Source organism: Oncorhynchus keta, chromosome 4 (assembly GCF_023373465.1).
Source record: "Oncorhynchus keta strain PuntledgeMale-10-30-2019 chromosome 4, Oket_V2, whole genome shotgun sequence".
Classification (NCBI taxonomy): Eukaryota; Metazoa; Chordata; class Actinopteri; order Salmoniformes; family Salmonidae; genus Oncorhynchus; species Oncorhynchus keta.
Genome location: NC_068424.1, coordinates 54,468,723 through 54,479,620, shown reverse-complemented (window position 1 = coordinate 54,479,620; position 10,898 = coordinate 54,468,723). Strand labels below are relative to the sequence as shown.

Below are 10,898 nucleotides of genomic sequence, written 5' to 3'. Positions count from 1 at the left end.
GTGAATCTAACATGTATTGACCCAGAGGTGTGAGTACATGTGTAAATTAGCTATTTATGTATTTAATGTTCAATATATTTGCAAAAATGCCATTAAGGGCTATTGTGTGTAAATGCGTGAGAAAAAAAATCAATTTAATACATTTTGTATTCAGGCTGTAACACAATAAAATGTTGAATAAGTGGCATGAATACTTTCTGAAGGCACTGTAGCTGACGTTAGCTAGCCCAAGTGGTTTTTGCTTATCTAGCAGCTGACCAGTAGGCCAAGTATTGTCAGGAAGAGAGCAATGTTTTAAAGAGTTTGAGCTGCTCTTAAATCAACCTCTTGACAGAGTAAAAACAGTACACGTCTGCCACCTACTGGCATTAACAGAGAATGCAGCCTGTTTCCAAATGACTATTTATTTCCACAGGATCCTCTTATTAACAAAACCTGTCAACATGACAGATGGTCGGTCTATATGTGAAGTATTTTAAGGGTCGAACCAACAAATAACATAACAGCGAGAACCTTTACAGGGTTTATGTATCGTAGAACAGGATGTGGTAATCACGGCGGATATTCTATCAGCAAACAGTATTGCACAGCACGATCATCACCCCACTAGATAAACAGTGTCTGGTAAATACAGTATAACGGAGTTAAAGCACATGCCTTATATAAGTCCACATATACAAGCCTTATTTGTTATTAAGGGATTATTTCACGCAATATTATGCATATTACACAGGTACAATGACTGCAGAGACATTAGATTCTACTTTTTTTTGTCTGATATTATGCATGACTCAATTACCACTCTCCAATGTTTTACCTCCCAGAGTTATTGTTGAAAGAAAGAAAAGTACAAAGATGCTGTTTCTTATGTCCAATTAATTTCAACCTGCACATCTACCATTACAGTGTTTAATTGCTAAATTGTAATTACTTCGCTAATGCGGCCTATTTAATTGCCTTACCTCCCTAATCTTACCTCATTTGCACTCACTGTATATAGATTTTTTCCTATTGTGTTATTGATTGTACGTTTGTTTATTCCATGTGTAACTCTGTGTTGTTGTTTGTGTCGCACTGCTTTGCTTTATCTTGGCCAGGTCGCAGTTGTATATGAGAACTTGTTCTCAACTGGCCTACCTGGTTAAATAAAGGTGAAATAAAATAATAATAAAATAAATATCAGTAATGGCAAGGAGAAAATGTCAGATACACTTAGTTTCAAACACTTCATTTGGTTTAAACCTGAAGATGTATTTTCAGTCCAAAAGAAGAAAAACCACCAAGCAATCAATTCAAAGTATAAAAAACAATTGATTCAACATGGAGAACAAGAAATGATAGTGTGTAAGCATAAAGCTTAATGGTTTAAAAACACCACAAAAATCTGGTTGAGTATCAGCCCAGTTACTTGTCAATGAAAATGGAAATATGAATTAAGTCATGTTACTTTGTTGGAATTTATTCTCCAGTTTGATTGTTAATTATGTATGACGCAAATAAACCACACTGACAGTCTCCTCTCCCCCCAATTGTAACCTAATAGATCTTACTGTACATTGATGATAAGTGTCTATCATGTTATTATGTGGACACCCCTTCAAATTAGTGGATTCGGGCCATTGTAGCCACACCCATTGCTGTCAGGTGTATCAAATCGAGCACACAGCCATGTAATCTCCAGAGACAAACATTGGCAGTAGAATGGCCAGTACTGAAGAGATCAGTGACCTTCATAGTACTCCACCTTTCCAACAAGTCAGTTTGTCCAATTTCCACCCTGCTAGAACTGCCACAGTCAACTGTAAGTGCTGTTATTGTGAAGTGGAAACGTCTAGGAGCAACAACGGCTCAGCCGCGAAGTGGTAGGCCACACAAACTTACAGAACGGGACCGCCAGGTGCTGAAGCGCCTAGCATGTAAAAATTGTCTGTCAATAACTGTGCTTCCAACAATTCTGTGCTTCCAACTTTGTGGCTACAGTTTGAGGAAGGCCCTTTCCTGCTTCAGCATGACAATACCCTCGTACACAAAGCGAGGTCCATACAGAAATGGTTTGTTGAGATCGGCGTGGAAGAACTTGATTGGCATGCACAGAGCCCTGACCTCAACTCCATCAAACACCTTTGGGATGAATTGGGACGACTGTGAGCCAGGCCTAATTGCCCGACACCAGCGCCCGACCTCACTAACGCTGTTGTGGCTAAATGGAAGCAAGTCCCTGCAGCAATGTTCCAGCATATTTTTTTTTAACCTTTATTTAACCAGGCAAGTCAGTTAAGAACATATTCTTATTTTCAATGACGGCCTGGGAACAGTGGGTTAACTGCCTGTTCAGGGGCAGAACGACCTTGTCAGCTCGGGGGTTTGAACTCGCAACCTTCCGGTTACTAGTCCAACGCTCTAACCACTAGGCTACGCTGCCGCCCCGGAAAGCCTTCCCAAAAGAGTGGAGGCTTTTACAGCAGCAAAGGGGGGGACCAACTCCATATTAATGCCAAGGATTTTGGAATGAGACATTCGACTAGCAGCCGTCCACATACTTTTGCAAACCAATAAAACATTACAGTAAATTGTGTGGACCATCAAAGTTTAGTATAGATTCAAAGGAATGATCTCGAAGGCTACATATCCATTTTCAGAATGGGCGCCACTATAAAGCCAAAACAGTATTTTTATCATGGCATGACAGGAAAAAACATCCTGCAACATCACAAGAGAAACTACTAGGCAACAGTCCAGCCTTGCCTGATCTTCAATATTTATATTATGTGTTACACACATTAAGTCACAACACCTAAAAACTCAGGTATCATTGTTCATCCTGCTGTTCATTCATTTGCTCTAAAGAACCATGCTTTCTGCCTATGTGATCATCCAGGTACTTGCGACGGGTGAAGCAGCTGCCGCACGCCTTGCACTCGTGTGGCTTCTCTCCAGTGTGCGTGCGCCGGTGCGCGTTGAGAATACTGATCTGGGTGAAGCTCTTGGCACAGTCCTCACACTTGTATGGCCTCTCCCCCGTGTGTATTCTCATGTGGACTTTGAGGTAATTTGGGTTGACAAAGCTCTTCTTACACGCTGTGCACTTAGTCTTCTCTTGCTCTGCCAGATTTGGCCCCTCACTACCCGACACATGTAGCTTCAGATGCATCCGCAGGGAGTCCGGCCGATTGAAGGCCATGGCGCAGTGTTCGCAGTTGAATGGTTTCTCTCCGGTGTGAATCATCTTGTGACGGTCCAAGTGAGACTTCTGGATGAAATGCTTCCCACACACATTGCACAGGTGTGGCCTCTTTTCCTTGTCCGTGTGGGAGTACAGGTGGCGTTTGAGGTACGTGAAGTGGGTAAACTGTTGACCACAATCATTGCATATGAAGTCCTTTGTCCCCTTGTGGTGAACCTGCATATTGTGAATCTTCAGGGTGTTTTTGCTGCCGTAGTCTTTGCCACACTCTTCACAGTGGTAAGGCTTCTCCCCTGTGTGACGCTGAAGGTGCCTACCCAGAGCATCCCTGTTAGGCAGGACCTTTTCACAGAAACTGCAAATATGAAGTATTTTCACCCTTTTCTTTTTCTCTACAGGTGGTCTAAATCTTACTCTTGGTGCCTTCAAACCCGAGGCACCTTGCTTTTTGCCTTTGTTTTTAATAGTGACATTTTCAGAGTCAGAGTTGGAATCTAACTTCACGGTCTTCATGCTCTTGGGTCCTCTTTCTCCCTTTGCAGGTAACACCTCCTGTTCTATCTCATTCTCTGCTCCTAAGCCTTTAGGCTCCGTCTGAGAGTCTTGGTCACTCTCCTCACGGAGGTTCTTAGACTGCTTCTCAGCATCTTGGTCACTCTCTTCTTCATGTAAGTCCTTAGGCAGACTCTTGGAAACATGTTTGCCTGATTCACCATCACTCTCTGCATCACTGGCTTTCTTCGAAGGACTCTTGGAGCTCTTCTTTCTAGATTCCATCGACCTCCTCTGTCTTTTTCTGAGGGTAGTGTCTTCAGCTGCAGCATGTACTTCCGTCTCAAAGTGGTCACTTTCATCTTCCGTCACGTCTTCAGAGGGAGTCCTCGTTCTTATCTTTTTAGACTTGCTAAGTTTTTTTCTAATGGGAGTCTCGTCAGCCTGTTCTACCAACTCATAATGTTCACTCTCAGCTTTGTCCTCGGCATGATGCTTAGTTGTTTTGGGGGTGTTGTTCTGTTTCCACCTCTTTGAAGCAGACGCCACTTCAGTCTCCCCCTCCACAACTACCTCCACCTCAGGCTCAGACACAGTATTATTTGGTTCAGCCTCTGCTTCAAATACATTGAAGTCACTACATTGCCTGCTCCTTTTTCCGGGGGAAGCCACCACAGTTGGTTTGTCTGACAAGTTGTCATTATCTTCCTCCTTACAGTGAGTATTAGTCTTATTATTTTTTGAGTTGCTGTGCCCTTTCTTTCTTTGTGTGCTCTTCTCTGGCTGCTTGCCAGATTCTGTCCCAGAACAGTCATCATAATCCTTTGTGTGAGACTTGGTTCTTGTCTTTTTTGAGCTGCTTATTGTGGTCCTCCTTTTTGGTGGGGAGGCCTCCTTGTCGCTCTCCTCCCCAGACCCAGACACAGGAGAAAAGCCCCTCTCTTCTTCTGTCAGGTGTTTAGAATGTGTCCTGGGACTTTGACACCTGGAGTTTCTCTGGGGAGTTCTCAGCTGCCTCTCAGACCTTTGAGTGGGTGTCACCCCTACTTGTTCTTCTTCATGATAGGCAGCCGGTTCTGCGGGAAAAAGAGGAGTGGGGTTTTATTAATTTTTGAAAGAGCACTAATTTTTTTAATAATTCCCATATAAGGCCCAATTAGTTCTTCTTTCACCTAGGCAAGACATACAATGACGGCCTACCCCAGCCAAACCCAGACAATGCAGGGCCACCCTATGAGACTCCCAATCACGGCCGGATGTGATGCAGCCTGGATACGAACCAGGTACTGCAGTGACGCCTCTTGCACTGAGATGCGTGTTCATTGCGCCCATTCTGCGGCAAAACATTTCTTAAACGGAAGCAAATGAAACGGGGATGGACCTACCTGAATTTGTCCAACATTGTAAAAATGTTTCTCAACAGAATCGAATGAATATGCCCCAGATGTATGTGCTGGGAATCAAAATGATTATTACTCAGAAGCCTCCTGCTGCAGATTATGCCCAATTGTGCCACGTCGTCTGTGTGGTCTAAAACCTCAAAGCGCATGCGTCTCAGATGGTATTTTTCCATCTGAAAAGGTATGTGTGCTCGCAACCTGTTGACATTTGTTGGTTTCTTGTATCGTGTGAGCTTTGTTTCAGGGCGTCAGTGTGCTACGAACATACCAGTCGGTGCACTAGCTCTGGTCCAGGATGTTATGTTAACCACTGTTGCTTGTGCACCTAGCTAGTGTAACAGTATAACTTTTACGTCCGTCCCCTCGCCCATACCCGGGCGCGAACCAGGGACCTTCTGCACACAACGACAACAGTCATCCTCGAAGCATCGTTACCCATCGCTCCACAAAAGCCGCGGCCCTTGCAGAGCAAGGGGAACTACTACTTCAAGGTCTCAGAGCAAGTGACGTAACCGATTGAAACGCTATTTAGCGCACACCGCTAACTAAGCTAGCCGTTTCACATCCGTTACACTAGTACACACTAGTTAGTACACACTACCTACCTAGCAGACACGCTAGCTAATACAAACTACCTACCTAGCAGACACTCTAGCTAGTACAAACTACCTACCTAGCAGACACTCTAGCTAGTACAAACTACCTACCTAGCAGACACAAACTACCTACCTAGCACACACTCTAGCTATTACAACCTAGCACCATTCGACATCCTGTCTCATCCCATATGTCTCACAGTGTCTGTGGTGTGAGAAGGTATTTGCTGGAACCAGACCGTATAGAGCTCCCCAGCTTGTAGTCTTAAAAAACAGAAATGAGTTACCTCTGGTTCTTTCAGCCATTCCTATGGGGGAAATTAAATGGGGGGAAAAAATGGGTTTTGGGATACATGCCAGAAATAAGGTCTGAAGTTAACACAGGCTTGGAGATCCTATATGCTTTGTTCTATGAGATAATATTAGTCAGTTAACGTTACCTTCATGAATTATGAAGCCTTTGTGAGCTTTTTATTACATAAATGCGTCACAATTAATTTAAAGTGACATTAGCTGATGAACATGATCTCATTGAACCAGACATATACAACCTCCTAAACCTGTGTTTACCACAGACCATATTTTTTAAATTTTTATTTAAAAGAAGGCCTGTGTTCCATGTAGGCTTACACTGACATAACGTTTTGATAACCGCATAAATCTTTCTAGGACAAGTTGACTTTTATCAATATAGTTGCCTGTATTTACCCCCCAAAAAGGAAATACTAATTTGCTGCTAATGTGACTATCATAAAGAACAACAAATGCCTTGATCTGGACGAGACTACCGAATCGAGGCAAAGTTAAGAATCTCGGATTAACTATCTAATGTTAGCTGAATGTCATTATTCAATATGCTACTTTTCTTTAAATTGAAAATTCGGTTACTGTTTTGTGCAAGTTTTAAATGGACAATACCTGTTAGCAAAGTTGTAAGTAAGTGCTTGCAGGGATTTGTAGTCTTTGATGCGAATTAGCATTTTCGAATCAGCGTAAATAGTGCCAAATATAGTGATAAAAGTCACCTAGTCGAGAGAGATTTACATGTTTTTCAAAACGTCACGCTTGGGTAAGCCTACACGAAACACAGCCCTTATTTTAGGTGTTTCTAAAAATCCCCTGTGTGAAAAATGATTGGAAACATTTTCGTGTTTGACCGCTAGGTTTTATGAGTATTATGGCACATCCACTGTGGGGCTCTATTGTTATCTCTCAGCCTTTGCTGCTCTGTCCCACTGGGTTGTCACACTAGTTACTACAGCCACAAAGTCATATACCCCGACTATTTATACGATTTTTATTCTTAGAAATATGTGATTTTGAACCCAACTTTAACCACATGCCTAATTCTATCCTTAAATTAAGAGCAAAAAGCTCATGTTTGTTTATGTATTTTTACGATACACTCAATTTTGACGTTGTGGCTGTGGTAACAATCCAGACGTCAATTAAACGTATATTCCAAGTTGGTTCAACGTCATTTGACGTGGAAACAACGTTGATTCAACCAGTGTGTGCCCAATGGCATCAGACATTGCTAATTAGGTCGCGATGCTTGACCCCTAGACGATGCACGTTTAAAACTCTACTTGCAGAACTTGTGAATGACTATGCTAGCTATAGATGCTAGCTAACACTACCGCCTTTGCTGAAACATAAAGCAGCAAATAGCTAGCTGGTGACGTTAACATTTTGCTATGTGTTGATACATTAGCATGCCACCTACTTCTTTTCGACATCCATGTTCCAGATTTATCTGAAAGAGCGTTTCCAATATCGTTAAGGTATAATTTCATAAACGTCCACTCTACCTGCTCACTATCGCCCATTGTTGACAACTAGCTAGCAGGCTAGCTACAAGAAAAAATGAAAGCAGCAAAATACAGTACATAATACCGCAACGTCTATGAATAGCGACTGGGGACCGCTTGGAGTTCCCACTAGCTACCACAGCGATAAAGTCAGAATTGCCTATATTGTACGAATTCATGAGAACAAAAATGATATTTTTGGTCTTAATTTAAAGTTAGGGTTAGGCATAAGGTTAGCAGTGTGCTTAAAGGTAGTTTTAAAATAAATGTTTAAGAAGATAAACTGTGGACATAGGCGAGGTTTGTGACTTTGTGGGTGGGGTAACAAGTGACGACTCTCCACTTGTGAGCAGTTTACCGCAGCCTTGTGTTGAGGTGGGACGTGAAAGGTCTCCAGCCTAGCAGTGGTGGGAAAAGTACTCAGTCGACATACTTGAGTAAAAGTAAAGATAGCGTAATAGAAAATGACTCAAGTCAAAGTGAAAGTCACCCAGTAAAATACTACATCAGTAAAAGTATTTGGTTTTAAATATATTAAAGTATCAAAAGGAAATGTAATTGCTAAAATGTACTTAAGTATCAAAAGTAAAAGTACAAATAATTTCAAAGGCATAATATTCTCTTTTTTTTTAATTGACGGATAGCAGGGGCACACTCCAACACTCAGACATATTTATAAACAAAGCATTTGTGTTTAGTGAGTCCGCCAGATCAAAAGCAGTAGGGATGACCAGGGATGTTTTCTTGATAATTGAGTGAATTGGACCGTTTTCCTGTCAAAATGTAATGAGTAATTTTGGGTGTCAGGGAAAATGTAGAGTAAAAAGTACATTATTGTCTTTAGGAATGTAGTGAAGTAAAAGTACAAATATAGTAAAGTACACAAACCCCCAAAAACTACTTAAGTAATACTTTAAAGCATTTTTTACTTAAGTACTTTACACCAATGCAGCCTAGTTAGGTGGAAGTTAATAACTTGAAGATAAACTTTAAATTACCTAATTTTAGTTTTGAAACTGTTGAAATAACAAATATTTTCACGTCTCTGTTATTTTGAGTCACACTCAGACAGCTCCCGCCCAGCTGTTTGTTCAGTCTAGTTCGGTGACTGTCATCTATCTGCGTCATCAATGATCCCCATCCCACGTCACAATGTAAAAATAAAGGAATGAACAAATAAGAAACAGCAATAGAGAAATGTAGGGAGGAGAATGAGATATAAATAATTGCATCAGTGCTAATGAGCCTGACGTGATGTTTTTCTGTCTTTTTTAATCAAGTCTCGAAGGCAAAAAGAGATGGAGGGAATGTTTTTTCATGGCACACACATACATACACACAGACTCTGGCAGAGATGTATACAGCTCCCTCTGATTTATCACAGTTATGTAATTGAAAGTGGGATTGTCCTTTATTTTCTCTCACACTATCAGTCAACACTCTTACTAGAATACCGGCTGCACGTCATTCAATACATCCATTAATGCACTCTCATGTTTTCTGTATTCTAAAAGGACAGGAAACCGAAAAGAGAAACAGTCATTCCTCCCTTTCATATCCCACCTAAGTAGTCCTATTTCTCTTCAACTTCTCCATGTCTGTTTTAATCCTCATCCCCTATGTTTTCTTTCTTTCTCCCTCCTATTATCTCTCTGCCCTGCCCATCTCTCTTCATTTCCTGTGTGTATAGTATGTTTGCATCTATAGTAGAAACGTGTCTGTGTGGGTTCGGCTCTGTACTGTATGTTGTCATGACGTTGGCCTGGGGGATAGGTTAATGACAGTCATAAATACCTCTTCCCCCCCTTTTTCCTTCTCTAACCTACTGAGGTTCCATTTTTTTTTTAAACTTGGTTAACATAGAGAATCTGGGAACATCAGTATGTGGGGGGAAATGAACTATATTCTGGTAATCCGAACAATTGAACATATGCAGTGGTACTTAATTAATATGATGTCAGTTCGGTTGTCATCTGAGACATTCTCATCAATGATAAGATGACAAACTCTACAGTGGAAAGTCTACACATCAGAGTTATCGGATTCACATGGAATTGTTGTTCAAAATTTAAATGTTTGAATATGAAATGTGAGATTGGGATTTTCATAAGATAGGGCTGGTCAATCAGTGGCCCTCCCCTGTGAAGGGACAAGGGCTATAAAACTTTTCAAACACACCCTCCTCTCCCTTCCTATATAAGCCCTTGACGACAACATAACTTCCTGTTCCAATGAGGTAGGATGACAATCCTATGTCAGAATGGTTCAGAAAATAACTACAGGAAGAAGCCAACATCAGCAGGAGCTTTGGTCGAGAATGGTATGAACTTTGAACTCTTATTCACTACAGAAGTGATACCTCCTAGCTGTTGAGTTAGTGACCGCAGCTGCAAACGCAGGTTCGGAAGGAACAGACAGAGTATCCCGTCTATCACACAACTAAGTCACTACAACGTATCCAATTGACAACGAGAGACATTCTTCAAAGGACAGAGGACTCGGTTTGGCAACACGGCCTTCCATCTACCACCAACCTACTGAAGCTCAGCTCAGAGTAAATATTTATTGCATTTTCCTTTTCCAAATGGGCGGTAAATTTAGAATGCATAAGATACTGTATTTACGATAGCACAGCTTCTCCCTGTGTCCCTCAGTCTTCCCACTCTTTCACTCAACCCAGCCCCCTTTCCTTTGTGTAACAAGCTGTCATATCTGTTCCGCCCGCTAGGGACGTTTTCCTTTATGACGTAATTTGTAATCAAGTTATGATTTAATTATGTGTATGTGTGATTAGTTAGGTATTTAGTAAATAAATGATTAAACCCAATTTTGTATTGCTGATTCAAATTGTTAGCCAGGGTTCTTGCAGATAACCAAGAATTTACAACTTTCAGATGAGACTGAAGTAAGATGAAGATTAATATTGACTGCTATGGATGTAAAATATTACTAGGCCTTTAAGAGTTTATTCGGAAGATAACAGCTCTATAAATATTATTTTGTGGTGCCCGACTCTCTAGTTAATTACATTTACATGAAATTATTTTATAGAATAGCATGTCATATCACATAATCCGGCATAGCCAAAGACACAACAATGTGTCCATGCCTGATTTTGTGTAGGTGCTGGCTATGGGGGTCGTGCATGTGTGTAGGGGTGTGTGAGTGTTTTCGAGGAGGGATTGATCGGCATGTGACAGGAGGACAAATCTTTTCAATATGTTGTGTTTACACCAGATCACATGTTAGTGTACCAGAGCAGAGAGAGGGATTTGAGAGAGAGGAGGGAGAGCAGAGAAAGAAAGAAAGTTGTAGTGAAGGCTTGTGATCTTTGACTACTTCAATAGATCATCGACAAAATACTAACACACACACACAAATACACACACACATACTGCCTCATGACCAATGTATG

The 10,898-nt window shown here is 41.3% G+C and overlaps 1 protein-coding gene across 1 annotated transcript; it reads right to left on the bottom strand.

Annotated features, from left to right (window-relative positions):
• Window positions 1-1,188: 1,188 nt before the first annotated feature.
• LOC118378182 (zinc finger protein 37-like) lies at window positions 1,189-7,632 on the bottom strand. The gene is made up of 2 exons (XM_035765147.2): window positions 7,399-7,632; window positions 1,189-4,752 (listed from the first exon to the last, which is right to left on the bottom strand). The coding sequence occupies exons 1-2, from the start codon at window positions 7,499-7,501 to the stop codon at window positions 2,810-2,812; spliced, it is 2,046 nt and encodes a 681-aa protein (XP_035621040.1). The 5' UTR covers window positions 7,502-7,632; the 3' UTR covers window positions 1,189-2,809.
• Window positions 7,633-10,898: the final 3,266 nt, after the last annotated feature.

Excerpts from the sequence above, each read along its gene's own strand:
- LOC118378182 (XM_035765147.2), bottom strand. The coding sequence starts at position 7,501 with ATGGGCGATAGTGAGCAGGTAGAGTGGACGTTTATGAAATTATACCTT. Across the intron at positions 4,753-7,398 it reads AACATGGATGTCGAAAAGAA|AACCGGCTGCCTATCATGAA; the intron begins GTAGGTGGCATG and ends TTTTTCCCGCAG.